At 35.8% G+C, this 19157-nt stretch overlaps 1 protein-coding gene and 1 long non-coding RNA gene across 2 annotated transcripts in view; both read right to left on the bottom strand.

The window, feature by feature from the left end:
* LOC127561274 (kinesin-like protein KIF28P) overlaps nucleotides 1-19157 on the bottom strand; it is a 57888-nt gene that overhangs the window by 19557 nt on the left and 19174 nt on the right. Inside the window, exons 6-10 of the mRNA XM_051996562.1 lie at nucleotides 18156-18310; nucleotides 16682-16793; nucleotides 12099-12166; nucleotides 7695-7837; nucleotides 828-882 (exon numbers count right to left, since the gene is read on the bottom strand). Of these exons, the coding sequence (XP_051852522.1) occupies nucleotides 828-882; nucleotides 7695-7837; nucleotides 12099-12166; nucleotides 16682-16793; nucleotides 18156-18310 (533 nt within the window). The remainder of the gene's footprint in view (nucleotides 1-827; nucleotides 883-7694; nucleotides 7838-12098; nucleotides 12167-16681; nucleotides 16794-18155; nucleotides 18311-19157) is intronic.
* On the bottom strand, nucleotides 6517-12166 carry LOC127559559 (uncharacterized). Its single transcript, XR_007953162.1, has 3 exons — nucleotides 12099-12166; nucleotides 7695-7837; nucleotides 6517-6656 (listed from the first exon to the last, which is right to left on the bottom strand). It is a non-coding gene; the product is annotated as an uncharacterized LOC127559559 (long non-coding RNA).

Below are 19157 nucleotides of genomic sequence, written 5' to 3'. Positions count from 1 at the left end.
GTGAATAGACCACTCCTCAATTCACTGCTGACTGATAATCTGGTCAGTAAAAATTGAATTCTGAAGCCACTCCTCAGTTTATTGCTAATTGTCAGATACATAATCTGTTGGTCAGTGATAACCAAAATCTGGAGACCACTCCTCTAGGCCATAGAATTAGCATATCAATGATAGAGAGCTGGATAAAGGGGTCTCCTCTCTCTCTTAGGACTTTAGTAATTTCTTTTGGAATTCAGTCTGCTTGTAATAGCATTAGAATTACAATAATTTGCTGCTTGAATAGGAAATGGGATCAAGCCTGCAAATTCTTTTGAAATATCTCACAATACCAATCTATGACCCCAAACTTTTGGTGTTCCCTTTCCCAACCTCAACATTAATATTCAAAGTCTTTTTAGCTGGGTAGGAACTATCAATACCCACTGTCCTAGCATAACCTTACTTCCACAGTGATATCTCAGAGGACTTTTATGGAAAATGTATGCTTGTGTGTGGGTGTTTGTGTATCTTTGTATACATGCATGCACATATCCATGAAATTCTATAATAGCATGATGAATACCTTTTTCCATCTTCACTAAAACAGATAAATTATATCAGGTTGGATTTCTGTTAGAGAAAAGGAACAACTTCCTATTTGTTCGGGTTGGTGACTACTGGAATGGGTCATTAGGAAAAAAAATACAATTTCTTTGCTATGGTTCAGAAGGAGTTGAGTGGGACTTTGCTTGAGGACAGGGAGATTGACAGGAAACTTCTCAGAGCCCTCATCTAAGCTGAGGAATAATTCTGATACTGAACAAAGGTACAGATTCGCAGAAACTTACCCCAATCCTTGAAGGATAATTTTATTTGAAGGTGCTTGACCAACATCAGAAGAACCTGAAAAATATGATAACATCACATTTAAAAAGTGACAGGAAATAAAGCAGAACCAAAAGACCAATACCATACAATTAGCACAACTGTGTGAAGGAAGATAGTTTAAAATGGCAACAATACTCAAATAAGTGATGGCATTTAAAAAGAACGACTAGAAGCTTGGTTTGTTGTCATAAAACAAACTTATGGTTTATTGTGAACTGAACTGCTAAGGAATAAGATTTATCTCCATGACTTTTAATGGTGTTCTTTTCAAGGTATAAATTGTTGGGAAACGGTGGGTATTATGCTAGAGATTTGTAGAATGTGCTGAAACAAAGTCAATAATATTTTTCAAAAGTTAAAAGAAAACTCAAGTGGCTTAGTTTAGCACTTTTTTTCCTATCTATTCTTTTATCTTTTAGATTTTTTAGGTTTTTTTTTTTTGTTGTTGTTGTTTTTATTAGGTCTATACAGCTTACTCAGGCAAGAAGCATAGCGGCCACTCATAGCCAGATGCCAATATCAATAAATATGGGGACTTTAATCTGAGCCCCTCCACAGGCAAGGTGGTGGTCCTTTTGATGAAGTCAGAGTAGTAATTCCTAGTTCTAAATACAAGATACAAAGCACATGTGACAAGTTCACAAGGGCATTATCTAGATAAAAGATACCTTTATCTAGGAGAAGAAGTTATCGACAAAATGAAGAGGTAAAATAGGAACCAGGAGTGGTAAATATGAATCACAAGAGCAATAGAGTTAACAAGGAAAAGTGTTGGAAGAAGTCATTAAAATAATATGCCATGAGGTGTGAGTATGCCATTGATTAGCAGGCTAATCTATAGAAGAATTCAGCAAACTAACCAGAGTTTAGTTATATAGTAAGGAGAAAGATTCCATTAAAGGGAAGATACTATGAGGAGGGAGATAGTACCTCACAGCAGGCTTAGTCCTAAAGATGATTTGGAAAAGATCATCTTAAGTGATGAGGTCCTCAGTCACTAGGTGGGATTGGCAAAGAAAGCCTGATAAGATTACTCTCTGGGGCAAGCAGGGAGGGTCACTGTTGGGATCAGCTCAGCCTTATAGTCCCACTCCTTATGGAGGTCTTAGATATCTCAACTTATTATATCCAATCAAAAAGCCAAGTTACATCCAACCTCCAAGTTAAATTTCCCCTACAAATCTCTCCATGACCTACTTTATCTTTGCTGAATCCCTTCGGGTTTAAGTCCACCACATTCTGCCTCATGGTATCTTTCTTATCCCTCCACAATTTGCTCCTGTCTGAGAAATGGTCTTTCTCTTTGTCAAGGACAAGGTCAAAATTTCTATTTCTGTCTTTGTTCTCTTTTTCTCCCATCTTTTCTGGAAGCCTGCCCTCTCAATCATTTCCTCCAATCTTTCCTGTTCCACTGTTTTCTTCTGTACTGACTACAAACATGTTAGGTCTTTTCTACTTTTAAAAATCCTTCACTTAAAGCAGAACCAAGAGAACACTGTACACAGCAACCACAAGATTATGTGATGATCAACTCTGATAGATGTGGCTCTTTCCAACAATGAGGGGATTCAGGTCTATTGGAATTGTGAAGGAGAGAGCCATTTGCACCCAGAGCAAGGATTGTGGAGACTGAATACGGATCACAACATAGTAGCGTCATCTTTTTTTTTGTCGTTTGCTTGCTTATTTTTTCTTTCTCATTCTTTCCCCGTTTTGATCTGATTTTTCTTGTGAAGAATGATAAATGTGGAAATATATTTAGAAGAATTGCACATGTTTAACATATATTGGATTATTTGCTGTCTGGGGGGAGGGGAAGAGAGAGGGAGAAAAATTTGGAACACAGGATTTTGTAAGGGTGAATGTTGAAACTATCTTTGCATGTATTTTGAAAAATAAAAAGCTATTTAAAAAAATCCTTCTCTTTAATTTAGCCACTAACTCAAACTATTATCCTATTTATCCTTCATATCATTGCCAAGTCCTTAGAAAGAGTTGTCCACTTACTTCCCATACTTCTCCATCACCCAGTCTTAATATCTGATCATCTGGCTTCAAAACAAAAACATAAACACCAAAATCAGTAGGCTTTCCCCCTCTTCACAATCCTCTTTTTTTAGCTCTTCACATTGCTAACCACACATTTCTCCTGGTTATTATCTTCTCTTGACTCCATTTATGCTTTTGATTCTCCTTTTACCTCCCTTTCAGTTTCCTTTGCTGATTCAGCACAATCTTCCTTGTTCCCAAGCATGGATGTTAGTCAAAATCCTATCCTGGGCCCTCTTCGATTTTATTTCTATATTTCTCATTCTACACCTTATATTCTCACCTCTCTGTAATGGATAGCATGTTTTATCACTAGTCCTCTGATATAAATGTTCTGACTACACATTTCTCAAAGTTTCTTGGTATGTTCAGTATTATGACATATCTTGTTCTCCTGGTTCTGCTCATTTTATTTTTCATCAGTGAGTTTAGTGCTTGATTTATAGACTTCCCCTTCATCATGTTTAATAAATGAAGTATGAAAATGGAATATTAATTTTAAGGAGGATCCATTTTGCCTGAGTATGTGAATGAGAACAATGAGAAATAATGGAAAAGTGAGCTGCTAGATAGTGCAGTTGATAGAACACTGGCCCTGAAAACAGGAGGACTTGAGTTCAAATGTGACCTCAGACACTTAACATTTACTAGCTATGTGATCCTGGGTAAGTCATTTAAACCCAATTATCTTTCAAAAATAAAAAATAAAAATAAAGCTACCTAAGGTTTTTAAATGAGACCTATATCATGAAAAGATTATTTTGGCAACAGTGTCAAATACACATAGGCATAAGCTTGGTACAAATGACCTTCCACAGGTTGGTTCCAGGCCCCTTTTCCATTATTTCTAACATTATAAAACAAGGAACTTTTAAAGATATAACAACAATGATTAATAAATTTGTGATTCCTGAGGACCAATGATGAAACATGCTATTCCTGACAGAGGTGATGAATATAAGATGTAGAATGAGACATACATATATATGAATATATATGTATGTCTCATTCTATTACACATTTGTGTATGCATGTATGTATGTATGTATGATACAGCCATTGAGGTTGAGAGAATTTATTTTGCTTGACTGTCATATATTTGTTTCAAGAAAAAAATTTCAAGAGGATGAGGGAAGGGAGAGAAAATCCTCTTAATTAAAAAAAAATAGGAGGAGGCACGCTATATAAGTAGAATGTTATATGCCACTATATTATTAGTTTTACTTTCTGTCAGAGACTACTCAAGGAGTGTATATAATATTAAAACAAGGCACATCAATAAAACTTCCAAAAAAAAAAAAAAGGAGCACAAATGACCTGAAGTTTTACAAATGGCAACAATAGGAATGAAGTGAACTTTAGCTAACGACTAGATGAAAAAAGGTAGTTATAATTAATATAATGAAGAACATTGGGTACCACCAGAAAAATATAAAGTTAATTAAATACCAGCTTGAATGAAGTGTTTGAGAACTCCTGTGAGCTGTGGGTCTTCATTGACATTGAAGAGATAAGGGAAAGCCTTTATCATTTGTTGCTCCTAGAAATGAAACAGGATTAGTGGTGCCATCAAGAACACATCAGAATCAGACTTTCTTGCCTTAGAAAATATAGGACAATGATAAAATATAACCAAATCCAGAAGACAAGAAAGGGGAGGAAGACTTTTAAAAAAATAGCATCTCTCTAGATAAGGAACTCAACATTATGCTAAGCAATGACATTTTTTCTTTGACCATGATAAAAATACATATTCCATCAAAGTGAAGCTTTCATCACTAGGATCCACTCAGTTAGGGTTAGTTCCAAGATGTTATCTGTTTCAGACAGTCAGAAGTGGAGATTAGGTGGTCACAGCTGGCATATTGAAATTCATCTAATTGGATAGCATGGAGTGATAATGTAGACTTCATTATCTAATCTTTTTATGACAAACTAAAGAGCTTCAACTGCCTCTAGGATAAAATACAAACTCCCCAGCATGATACTTAAGGCCTTCCATAATCTATTTCCAACCTTTCGAGCCTTATCTTACATCACCCCAAACCTCTCCTCTCTTCAGGTCTCCTACAACACATTCTTCAATCTCTGCATCACCTTGAAAATAGAATCCTTTTGTCAGGAGTTCTCCCTTTCCCCTTATTTCATATCTTAGTACTTCCTGACATTGTTAATTTTCTCTCTTCTTTATTCCAGTTTTTGATCCTTCTCTTTGCATCTTTAATCAAATCTACTCCTCTCTTCTTTCACTCCTTTCAACTAATCTTTGCCCTTTCCTTCTCTATTGTTTCCTTTATTACTGCTTTCAGTCTTGCCGGGGGAGTTAATGAAAACATTTTAGGAAGGCAAGTTGGAGCCAAATTTACTACTATGGGCTAACTCTGGTTTACTCAGAATTTTTCTCCCTCTTCTCCAATTAACCTCTTAGACTAAATTTTGCTAATATAGGCTGACTCTTTGTTGCTCATTCATTTCAAGGATATTAGATGACCATCAAGCTAAAGACAAGGTTAGGTTATTTCACATAACCTTAGAAGAAGGTTTTCTTTTCCTTTCTTCTTCCCATTGTCTCCAACTTGGCATTTCCTACAGCTTTGACAGTTTGTCTTTCAAGCTGAACATAGTTTAGAAATTAGAGCTTGTCTTTTAAAGCCAATAAAACTTTTTTTTTGAGAGACAATTGGGCTTAAGTGACTTGCCTAGGGGATCATATTGCTTAGAAATTAATCAAAACGACCACCTTAGCAGAGGTGGAAACCAGCTCCAGAAAAGGAGAACTGATTTGGGATGATGGATATAAAGAGGGAAGGAAAATGAAACATTACCTACTCCAAATCATGTGGAAACTTGATTCCACATTTCTAGGTGGAAAAGTGGCAAGTTTAGAGCAGTTAAGTCAATTGCCCAGAAGCTCATAATAGCAGAAACAGTATAGAAACTCAGGCCTCTAGATCCAAATCCAGGGCTCTTAAAAATTGAACCAAGCTTCTGCCTGCTACAATCATATAGTCACCAAATAACTTTGTGGCAAATATAGTTTAAAGACCTCATTCTATTGATTCCCAACTTCAAAGTTCTTTCCACTTCTTGTTCAGCTATTTACAATCATGTCTGATTTTTTTATGATCCCATTTTGAGTTTTCTTGGCAAAAATACTGGAGTGGTTGGCCATTTCCTTCTCTAGCTTATTTTACAGAAAAGGAAATTGAGAAACAAGGTTAAGTGGCTTGCTCAGGGTCATATAGCTATTGAATATCTGAAATCACATATGAACATCTCCTGACTGCAAGTCTGGTGCTCTGCCACCATGCCACCTTAGCTGCTTTATCCTGTATTTTCTCAGTGTATATTGAGCAAAGACTTTAGGTTTTACTTCCTCCACCACCAATTAACATCATATTATGTTTAATTACTACTCCATAAGAATTTTAATTAGTCACTAAAAAAGTAAGCAGATATACCATGATTGCTCCAGTCTGGGAGTGAGAAAATCTTGATTTAACACAAGACTTTTCTTTAGCTTCATGAAAGAAAGTGGGAAGTAAAAATAAATAAATAAAGCCAAAAAGTAAAAAATCAATTAATTTCAAAGTCCTTAGGAGTCGGAAAAAAGTTCACCTGTGTGATTGCCCTATATTGTTCTTCCCATTCCTTCCGAGCTTCCTCCAATTGGTGTTCCCATGTAATCTGTATAGTCTGAAGATGCAATTGGTTTCTGGCCAGTAAATACTCCAGTTCCTCTGAAAGGAAGATGGTATTTTAAAGATCAGGTGTACAGCACCAAAGACTATAGACAAACTAATCCCTTAAAACCTTGACCCAAACTTCAAGACACATTGAGTATTGTATATCTACACATAATAGAATGCATATAAGCATATGCATTATCTTCCAGAAAGATATCAGGAGAATTCATTTGTAAATGAATGATAGCATTCAATTGCCTTTCAAAATTATACTTACTGTCTTTTAAAAAATATCCCAATGGATATGTTTATATAGCACATTCATCCACTCAGGTTGGAACTGACCAGTCCTATGAAGAGAATTTTTAATGTGACATTTCTCTATTCAATATGCAAACTACTTTGTGAGCCTTTTAAGTTACAGAATGGCCAAAAATGTTCATTGTGTATTGATTTTATTATTTTATTATTTAGCCCTGTTTATGAAGTGATTTCCAATTGTTTGCTTTAATGAAATTTGGAATAGAGTGATTTGTCCTTTGAAAAAGAACACTTTTCCAGATCAATTATCCTTCAAGATTCATGGTCTTGAAGTTATCACGAGGCAATATGCAGGTTGCTGCTAGTCCAAAATGTTGGCTTCTTCTAAGTAGGGCAGACTGTTATCTATTAAGGAGGATAGTTCAAGAACATAAAGCTGAAAAGGATAGGTCCTAGGGTTAATATGTCTACCAGTGTGATCTGTGAAGATTCTTAACATTTGAGGACAGGATTATGAAATGTAAGGTTCTTATTGAACCATACTTCAGTGGCCTACAAAAGGTCTGTTGGCTTAATTCCAATCCTGTGCTATTGGTTCCTATGTCTACTTTAAGATCATTGATTTTTTTTTTTTTTCTCCACTAGACATTACTTCAGCTTCCTTGGGGAAACCTCTCAAACCTACATTTGGAACTGTCCCTGCTTAAATGATCTCTAACAGGGCTTAATAGGCAGGTTCCCTCCCTCTGACACCATCCTCCCATCACTTGCTGCCCCTATTTTCTTTAATCTTTGTGACAGAGATCTGTGGTTTTAGTTGATAATACCTACTTGTTTTATCTGCTACTCTTTTTCCTGAATTTCCCAGTCCAGCAAGTTTGGACAACAGTCTGTTGTTTTCTGCCTTCAGTTCTTTTATTAGCTTCTCAGTGGGGCTCGCATTTATCACAGCTTTGTTCTTGATCTTTTTAGTTCTTTGTCAAGCAGAGACCAAAACAAACAAACAAACAAAAACCACATTTAAACGCCCTCTTCTTTTATAAAAGCATTCAATAATGTTTGCAAGCAGTAGATAGAAACAGACCTGCTGTGTATTCAAAATCCAACTTATTTATCTCCTTTGTTTTCTTCTGTATGACCCAGTATTCTATAATTTCAATTTTTAAACTCTGATTTTAAAATAAATAACACTTTCTTCAATCAATGAGCCATGAAGTTCTTTTTTCTCCCAAAAAATAATTGATCTGCTTTGTATTTTATTTATTAGATTTACATGACTCTTTTATTTTATTTTTTTAATTATAACTTTTTTATTGACAAAACAGATGCATAGGTAATTTTTCAACATTGACCGTTGCAAGAACTTCTGTTCCAGCTTTTCCCCTCCTTCCCTCCATCCCCTCCCCTAGATGGCACATAGTCCCATACATGTTATATATGTTAAATACAATATATGTATACATATTTATACAGTTGTCTTGCTACACAAGAAAAATTGGATTTAGAAAGAAGGTAAATAACTGGGAAGAAAAACAAAAATGCAAGCAAACAATAACAGAAAGAATAAAAATGCTATGTTGTAGTCCACACTCATTTCCCAGTGTTCTTTCGCTGGGTGTAGTTGGTTCTGTTCATTTTTGATCAATTGGAACTGATTTGGAACCTCTCATAGTTGAAGAGGGCCACGTCCATCAGAATTGATCCTCATACAGTATCGTTGTTGAAGTATATAATGATCTCCTGGTCCTGCTCATTTCACTTAGCATCAGTTCATGTAAATCTCTCTAAGCCTCTCTGTATTCATCATGCTGGTCGTTTCTTATAGAATAATAATATTCCATAACATTCATATACCACAATTTATTCAGCTATTCTCCAATTGATGGGCATCTATTCATTTTCCAGTTTCTAGCCACTACAAACAGGGCTGCCACAAACATTTTGGCCCCTACAGGTCCCTTTCTCTTCTTTAAGATCTCTTTGGGAAATAGGCCCAGGAGGAACCTTGCTGGATCAAAGGGTATGCACAGTTTGATAACTTTTTGAGCATAGTTCCAAATCGCTCTCCAGATTGGCTGGATCCATTCACAGCTCTACCAACAATGTAGCAGTGTCCCAGTTTTCCCGCATCCCCTCCAATATTTGTCAATATCTTTTCCTGTCATCTTAGCCAATCTGACAGGTGTATAGTGGTATCTCAGAGTTGTCTTATTTGCATTTCTCCGATCAATAATAATTTGGAACACTTTTTCATATGGGTAGAAATAGTTTCAATTTCATCATCTGAAAATTGTTCATATCCTTTGATCATTTATCAATTGGAGAATGGCTTGATTTCTTATAAATTTGAATCAATTCTCTTTATATTTTGGAAATGAGGCCTTTGTCAGAACCTTTAACTGTAAAGATGTTTTCCCAGTTTATTGCTTCTCTTCTAATCTTGTCTGCATTAGTTTTGTTGTACAAAAGCTTTTTAACTTGATATAATCAAAATTTTCTATTTTGTGATCAATAATGATCTCTAGTTCTTTTTTGGTCACAAATTCCTTCCTCTTCCACAGGTCTAAGAGGTAAACTATCCTATGGTCTTCTAATTTATTTATAATCTCATTCTTTATTCCTAGATCATGGACCCATTTTGATCTTATGTTGGTGTACAATGTTAAATGTGGGTCAATGCCTAGTTTCTGCCATACTAATTTCCAATTTTCCCAGCAGTTTTTGTTAAATAGTGCATTCTTATCACAAAAGTTGGGGTCTTTGGGTTTGTCAAACACTACATTGTTATCGTTACTGACGATTTTGTCCTGTAAACCTAACCTATTCCACTGAGCAACTAGTCTATTTCTTAGCCAATACCAAATGGTTTTGATGACCACTGCTTTATACTACAATTTTAGATCTGGTACATCTAGGCCACCTTCATTTAATTTTTTTTTTCATTAATTCCCTTGAAATTCTTGACCTTTTGTTCTTCCAGATGAATTCTGTTATTATTTTTTCTAGGTCATTAAAATAGTTTCTTGGGAGTCTGATTGGTATAGCACTAAATAAATAGATTACTTTAGGGAGTATTGTCATCTTTATTATATTTGCTCAACCTATCCAAGAGCACTTAATATTTTTCCAATTGTTTAGATCTGACTTTATTTGTGTGGGAAGTGATTTGTAATTTTGCTCATACAATTCCTGACTTTCCCTTGGCAGATAGATTCCCAAATATTTTATACTATCGACAGTTATTTTAAATGGAATTTCTCTTTGTATCTGATGTATAAAAATGCTGATGATTTATGTGGATTTATTCTGTATCCTGCAACTTTGCTAAAGTTGTGGATTATTTTAATAGCTTTTTAGTAGAACCTCTGGGGTGTTCTAAGTATACCATCATATCATCTGCAAAGAGTGATAATTTGGGTTCCTCTTTACCTAGTCTAATTCCTTTAATCTTTTTTTCATCTCTTATTGCCAAAACTAACATTTCTAACACAATATTGAATGGTAATGGTGATAGTGGGCAACTTTGTTTCACTCCTGATTTTACTGGGAATGGTTCCAGTTTATCACCATTACATATGATGCTTACTGATGGTTTTAAATAGATGCTATTGATTATTTTAAGGCAAAGTCCATTTATTCCTATACTCTTTCGTGTTTTTAATAGGAATGGGTATTGGATTTTATCAAATGTTTTTTCTGCATCTATTGTGATAATCATATGGTTTTTGTTAATTTGGTTATTGATACAGTCAATTATGCTAATAGTTTTCCTAATATTGAACCAGCCCTGCATTCCTGATATAAATCCTACTTGGTCATGGTGTATTATTCTGTGGATGATTTTCTGTAATCTTTTTGCTAATATTTTATTTAAGATTTTTGCATCAATGTTCATTAGGGAGATTGGTCTATAATTTTCTTTTTCTGTTTTCATCCTACATGGTTTAGGTATCAAGCCATGTAGTTCTAATGATAAATGAGTCAGCTGCTGCTAATCCTGATCTACTGGATCAAATCATGATACTTTCAAGAACTGGTAAAAGGTGTTTTGTTGAAATAACAATTTTAGAGACTGTCACAGAATATATTATAGTAATCAATAGTTTCTGAAATATCGTAAGATATGGTTGGTTTACTTTAACAGGAAGTACTAAAGATAAAACATTTTCATGACTTCCAGAGGATAATTGGGTTATACCAAAGATGGCAGGAAGCCAGTATTTCCACAGAGTAAATTATCAATGAGTTCTAAGTTTAACAATTTATCCCGCCAAGATGGCAGACAGTTGTATCCAACTTCTCTGTAGAATGGTTGACACCACTCACTCCTACAAGACTCAATAACAATTCATCTCCTTCCCAGCACTACCATTCTCTAGTATTCCAGAGGAATAGTACTGACATGCTATTGGTGAAAGACAGCCAACTCCTGAATTAAATGTTTCTCACAAAATATTTTTAACATTATGTAACTCTCAAAGAATTTTGTATGTTTCACCTTCCAAATGGAGGTCCTCAAGCTATAATGAAAAAATGATTGGTCCTAGATTTCCCTTTGATGTGGATGTGAAACTGTGTTCTCTTTTGATCTGTAAAATTAACATTCTGAAATTCTGTCCCCTTTGATTTCTGTCTTCCCAAACTCCCCTCTGAAGTCGGTGAGAGAGCTTCTCAGGCTGGGCCATTTCTAAGGCAAATCACCTCCACTGATAACTGGATCTCCATTCAAATTCAGGCTGAAAAAGTCTTCAAAATAATTTCAGTTGGGAGAGCCTTGTCTGATCAGCTCAAACTGCCCCCAGAGCCCCACTAAGATCTACTCATATAATAGGTTTCTGAGCTCTCATTTCTTTGCAGAAGTCTGGAGTATGGCAGGACTGAGAAGACATTCTCTTCTCAGTGCCAGCCTCCATTTCCCTAATAGGACTTTGCCACTGAAGAAGTCAGTTTTTCTAGCAAAGCTGACTTCTCATCCAATAATAAACTTCCATTTTTGCCACCTAAAACTCTTCGGGTTCTTGAATTCTTTTACAAAGGACTTGTACCTCTGACCAAAGGGAATTTCCACAACTCTGACTGCCACTAGAACTCCATTAACTCTATCCTCGTTTCTTTTTCTCAGCTCTATTTCTTGCTTTTCCCCTAAGAAAAAAACTCAGGAGTTGTGATATTGTATGAACATGTTTGATTTAAAAATCTGGAACCACTAAAGGTAATAAATATTTATACAATTACCTTTCAGCATATCTTAAAGTTGACAAAGTTTCTTCATAACACACATCAGCAGGACTTATAGCAGCAATCTATAAAGACAGTCACCAAATTTTTAATTCCATCTCTTAGCTTTACAAAGAGTTCTTGTGTCGGGTACAATAGACTGAAAGAGATCTGAATAAGAACTGAATATAAAATTTTAGAGGCTGAGAAGTAATGTTATTGCAGAAGGGGGCCAAGATTTAGAGTTAAGAGGATCTAGATTCAAATTTCAGCTCTGCTACTAACTATATCTAAGTCTGCGTATTTCCAATGGGATACAAGCAGTTACCATATTATATATAATTACGACTTTCATCACAGAATCATTCATTCAACAGGTGACTCAGTGTTGCTGGAACATTAGATCTAAAATCAAGGAACTCTGAATTCATATCCTGCCTCAGATACTTCCTGAGTGTGTAAGTCACTTAATTTCTATCTACCTGGGCTTCCTCAGACATAAAATGGGAAGAATAATATAGAGCTGTTGTGAGGATAAAATGAGGTAATATTTGTAAAGCACTTTGCAAAACTTGAAATGTTCTGCATATGTATAGTATATATACTAGCTATAAGTAGTAGTTATATTTAGTCAATCAGTCACTAAACATTTATTAATCATTGGAGGATTGCAATTAGGAAAAACAGAGTTGTATGCAGTAGAGACTACTGAGAAATCCCCTGGAGAGGTGAAATCTGTTCCTATCCAGCCTATGGATTCCTTGCCTCCAGGCACAGTAGGCTTGACCATTTCACCTTCTGAGGGTGCTTACAAAACAGTAGGCATCTACACACTGATGTGGGAAATTGGGGAATTTGTAGCTAATCTCCCAGTCACTAACACAGGTAGACAACCTGTGATTTATTAACCAGGAGAAGTAGCATCAGGCTTACTGTTACATATTCCTAATAGACAATCTGATGATGGTTGCCCAGATTCTGACTTCAAGCAGCAGAATCCAGGAATATTTTGGACTGCAGCTGTGACAGATGACTGACCTATGCTCACTATTTATGTGAATGGAATACCATTTAAAGGATTGGTAGACATTGGTGCAGATAGTACAGTCATTAGAGGTGCCAGCTGGCCCAGTCACTGGCCAAAGATTAAGGCAGACACCTACATGTCTGGTGTAGGAGGATCAATAGCAGCTGAAGTTAGTGCTACCCCTATGAAATGGACATTTGAAAATGAAACAGGAGTTTTACTCCTTTTGTGGTTGAAGAAATCCCTATCAATCTGTGGGGAAGAGACATTTTACAGCAGATAGGATTAAAATTAAGTACTTCGGCTTTTTAGGTAGGGCTGCTGTTGAAGGCCTGCCAGCACTCACACTGGTTACTCTTCAGTGGAAAACTGAATCACCAGTGTGGGTAGTACAGTGACCCTTAACAAGAGATAAAATTCAGGCCTTATTAGATATAGTGCAAGAGCAACTTGACCAAGGACACTTACAACCTTCTTTAAGTCCTTAGAATTTTCCAGTATTTATTATAAAAAAGAAATCTGGAAAATGGAGGATGTTAAGTGATTTAAGAAAGGTAAACGAACAGATGGAAACTATGGGAACTCTTCAGCCTGGACTTCCATCTCCTACTCAGTGGCCTAGAGAATGGCCTCTTTGGGTTACAGACATCAAGGATTGTTTCTATTCTATCCCTCTGGATAAGGAGGATACGAAAAGATTTGCCTTTTCTGTGCCCAGTGTTAACTTAGCTGAGCCTTATAAAAGATATGAATGGACAGTTTTGCCACAGGGAATGAAAAATAGCCCCACATTGGGTGCCAAATGTGGTGTTCTTTTTCTTCTTTAAAATAATATAAAGGTTCTCTCTGGGAGAGAGGTTTCTCAGGGAAGTTTTCTGGAGGCAGCCTTAGTTTCGGTTAAGAGTAAATAATCACCCAAAATGCAGCCAGGTGATAAAAGTTCAGATCTTTTATTGTCTCTAATATAGCCTGATTAGCTTAGAGCCCTCCAAATGTCTCCAAATCCAAAGGTTATATCCTTCAGCCTCTGCCTCTGCCTCTGCTTTCTTCAGCCTCCAGCCAGCACAGAGATGGAATGAATCTCTTGTCTCCTTCCCTTGGGGCTCGGCTAGCTTTCTAGTGAGTCTTTCAGACCAGCTTGGTCTCAGTGGGGGAAGTGCAGGAGCCCAGCCACCTACCACAGTGGTGTGAGATGAATCTGGTTGTGCCTCTGAGAGAGCCTTCTCAGTCTTCAGCTCAACTCTCCCCGAGAGCCTCTGTCTATTTTATATGAGAGAGAGGAATTGTGGGATACAAGAGAGGGATTATGGGTTTTCTCCCATAGTGCTCTCTGGCCCTAAGAGCTTCAAGGAAGGTGTGAATTCACAAAGTTACACAGTTAACAAGCATTGTCAGGTTCTGGCCCAAAACATCAACTCTAATGAGTTAGCAGTTTGTAAAGATTCCAACATCTGACCATATCACTCTCCTCCTTAATAAACTCATTACATTTAGAATAAAATAAAAAACTCCCATTTGTATTTAAATCTCTCATTGCCTGGCCCCAGTCTACCTTTCCAGTTTATTATATATGTGACTCCTTTTCATATTTTTGATGATTTGTTCAAACTGGCCTTCGGCCATTCTTCATATATGATTTTCCATCTCGAGTCTCTGTTCTTTTACACATTCTGTTGTCCCCATCTGGAATGCTCTCTCCCCCTATTTCTTTATCACTGCCTCAAAGGAACTCTAGTTTCCTTAAAAACTCAGCTTATGTGTAATCTTCTTTCATCAGGCCTTTGCCTAACACATCAAATATAAGAATATCTCCCCAGTTCAAATTATCTTGAATTTGCTCTGAATAAATGTGTGTATGTGGACATATTTCACCTAATAAAATGTAAGCTTTTTCTGGGCAGGGACTGTTTGGTTGCTCTCTTTTTAGCCCCCTTGGCACAGTTTCAGGAATATAAGCAGGCACTTACATTTTATTGACTGATTGAAGGGAGAAAAATAAGGCTGATCACATGGTAAGTTTGAAGGAACACCAATGGGTTGTTCAGGTACTCTTTTGGAATTCATAAAGATGAAGAGAATAAAAGGAAGGTTCCCAGCACAATGGGTTCTATTTCCTGGAAAGATTGACAGGAAGACAGACAAGAGTATCATAGAATGGGCAGCCATGAATGGCCTGAGATATGTTTTATTAGCATAACTACTCACACTGACAAAAACACAACTACATCAAAAAAATGGCTTGCAATTCTTAATAAAATTAAATATCAATTTAGAGTTATAAACAATTGAAAAAAATCTATGTGGGAAGATCAGAAATTTCAGCAGTGTGCATATTTTCCACACTCCCTTTACACTGATGCAGAATTCACTGGCCAATGTCTTGGCAGTGAGCCTTCCAAACTTGGACACACTCTGTCTCTGGCCTCATATTTAAAGTTTTTTCAGCTTGCTAAGACCTACCATAGCTTATACTCTATTAGCATAGTCTTCTAGATTTCAGGGTTACTTCCTTTGCCCTACTGGAATGGGCCAGGGAAGTGGGAGTCAGAGAAGTTTCCACTTAAAATTTCATAGATCTTAATAAAATTAACAGAAAAAATTGTAAGTCCAAACTGCATAGTCAATAATAACAGAACAGAGATCAAGACACACTGAGCAAAATATCTTAGACCAGGAAATTTCTCTTCTTGAAAAAAAAAAAGACCTATATTTAAATTAAATTTTATGTTAGAAGTGTTTTATGCTCCTCATTAATAAAATATATTTTGTCTTATGCATTCAAGGTAAATGGATTTTAAAAACTTCAACTGAATGATCATTATTTTAGAACACAAAAAACATCAATTTCAAATAATTTTAAAACTGCTTAAGAAATGAGAACCTTAAAATGAATAAAAGATTTAGTCTTAGAGTGAAAACCATTCAAGAGAGATGAAATGATAATCAATTTTGTTTTCTTATTTTTTTTTTTTTAAATCTTGGGATTTGGGAAAAGAGCAAATAATTAGTCTCAGTGACCAACCTTTTTCTCCTGAAAACATCAATAGATAAGCACTCCCTGCATTTGGTAAGAGATCTAACTAAGAGATTCGTGCCTCAACTTCCTTATCATTTCATATCTAAGGTAATACATTCAACATCTTTTCATATAATTGGAATGTAACCTTATTGAAAGAAATGATTGTTCCAATTTAGTTTTTCTATTCCTAGAACCTAACACAGTGGTTTACACATAAGAAGAGCTTAATAATTTTGGGATTGAAATAATATATTCAAGTATACTGATTTAGAAGCATCTCATGGGTATTTGACAAATGGGTAACAGTGCCAAGGTACACGCTGGGACAGCCCACTTTACGCAGTATTTGGTCTGTGCATCCTATCTCATATAAATGGCCCATTTTTGACATCCAGATAATGGATAACAGGAAATGACCCTTCAAGTGAGACAGAGTGAAACATTTCTTCTATAACTAAAGGGTCTTTGTTATCAAAGCTGATAACCTATTGTCCATATAGCCACTGTGACAAAAGTAGTACAATACAAAATAGTTCAACCAATACATTATTTTACCATAAGAGTCTTACTGTTTCCACCCAGAGCTGACTGGAGGAGTCTGGTCAGAACAGAGTCTCTGTAAGGGATGTGCAGAACTCTCTTTCCCATGGCAACATCTGCAAGAGCACTACAATAAAAAGAACACACAACAAGAGAAAACAAAATAACTCTGTGACATAACAAGATAACATATAACTGCCATCTGCCCTGGGGAGAAAAATACAAGAAAATGATTCAAGATGCATTGTTGTCACCAGATTGTTTTGTTTAGTTGTTGGTTCTGCAGAATTTTTTCTTTCCTCTTTTAAAAAGTCTTTTTAAAATTCTTATTTGTGTTAAATAAGAGATGCCTCTCTGCTACCTGAGAACTTGAGTTGAATCAAATATGGGAGACCACTATGAACATAGTCTCCTAGATTTCCTGTTACTGGTTGGAGAAGCTAGGGATCAATATTGAATGTTCCAGCACAATCTAAGAACCAATGGGGTGGGCCTGATGCTGAGTGACAGCTGAACAAACCAATGACCAATGAAATGGGAAGTGGTAAATCTTATTTCCCTTCATTTTCATGTACTCCATTAATTTCTAAAACCCCATTAGAGCCTCATAGCCCTTCTTCACATTGACAGTTCTCTGTTCAGAAAAGCATGTATGAATTATCTTGTGTGTAGAAAAACATTGATAAAATTGATATTATTAAAAACAAAAAATGAAGAACAAAAGCCCCACATCATGTTAACAACATTGCTAATGCCAACCTCTAACACATAAGATTGGACCAAATAATCTATATTCCTTTTCATATATTCTATGATTCAGTTTCATTGATCTTCTGGTTGTGCTGACTCTGTGCTATTACATCTGCAGGATTCTTACCCCAACCCCTCATGCCTGAAATGCTCTTTCCTCACCTCTTCTGGATTCTTCTGGATTCCTCCAAAATTCAGTTCAAGTTAATCCTTTTATAAAAGGCTTTTTTTTTTTTTTTTGGTTCCCACCCTTCCCATCTCACTGTCCTTTGAGATTACCTTCCATTTACTTTGTATACATCTTGTATGTACTTGTTTGCATGTCATCTCTTACTACACCCCAGCCCCCTTGTCTCTCTCTGCCCTCCCTCCATGTGAGCTCCAAAGCCAGAAAAGATTTTACCTTTCTTTGCATTTGCAACTCTTAGCACTGTGCGAAGCACAGAGTAAAGGTTTAATAGAGTGCTTATTGACTGTTTGGTTCTCAGACATGCACCACAAAAATAAGCACCACCACAAATCTAAACTCTGAACAGCCATTTTTAAGTTCTTTTCCTAAAACAGCAGGCTTCATTTGTATATTTTGTAGTTATTTGTTCACATTTTTTATATTACCTAATTCTAATGTTCAAAGTAAATGGATTTTAAAAGTCTTAAGGAAAAAGCCAATTTTAATATTATCTAAAATTTATGTTACAAATATCAGAAAAATAAATTCTTATCTTCTTGATTACATTACCTGATGACATTGCCCAACGTGGTTAAACTTAAGTTAATACGTGATCCTTCTCTCAATCTGTCTCTTTCAGATCCAGAGGATTTTTGCCTTTCACTACCTGCTAAATCCACCAAATTAATAATGGATTGTTTGGTGAGATCTCCATCAAGAAAAACCTATTTAAGAAAATGAAGTATCTATTACTTAAAAATTATAAAAGGCCATGAACTATTAATCAATCCTTCTGCAAAAGCAGATGATTAAAAATACTGCTTCCAATTAAATCTTAGATCTGTAAGAAGAAAGGGAAATTGTTACTGTATGTACAAATACCTTGAATAATATAGTTGAGATAATTAAAAATAAAAAGTAAAGAACAAAGATAAATGCTTTCCACTCTGGAACTGACACTCTACAACATTTAATGGAAAAAAAAAAAAAAGGGTTTTAAGACCGGAAGCTCTGATTGGCCTTTCTAAGCTTCCTATTAGCTTTTAAACCCACAAATGAGACATGGCCTCCCTCACAGGAGTTCTTAACCTTAGATTTGCATACTGATGTTTTTTGTAAACTGTGTGTCAATATAATTGGCTTCTTTTGTAATTATGTGTTTTTTTATTTTATATACTTAAAAACTTTGGTCTAATTGGATCGCCAAAAAATAAGATTAGGGCCCATGATTTAAAATCATTTTATGGGTTGAAGAGTGGCAAGAGAGATCTGAAACATTTTTTTGTCCCATGTGAGATTAGTCAGAAGAAGAGGACAAGTCAGTTCAACTTCTACAAAGTCACACAAGGTTTCAGACCTCCTTTCCATATATGGAACATAGGCATCATTCCATTCAATCCCTCCCCATCCTTCTTCCCACCTGTCCCTAATCCCTTACTATTGTGAGCACATTTTGCAATCAGTATCCCCGTCTGACACTTTAACTTTGAGTAATAGTTGTTCCTTCTTTTCTGACCAGTTTGTTCATCTTAGTTCCAGATGTTTGAGCCAAGAATTAAACCTTGATCTTAG

Source organism: Antechinus flavipes, chromosome 4 (assembly GCF_016432865.1).
Source record: "Antechinus flavipes isolate AdamAnt ecotype Samford, QLD, Australia chromosome 4, AdamAnt_v2, whole genome shotgun sequence".
In the NCBI taxonomy this organism is placed as follows: Eukaryota; Metazoa; Chordata; class Mammalia; order Dasyuromorphia; family Dasyuridae; genus Antechinus; species Antechinus flavipes.
This window is presented reverse-complemented; position numbering and strand designations above follow the sequence as displayed.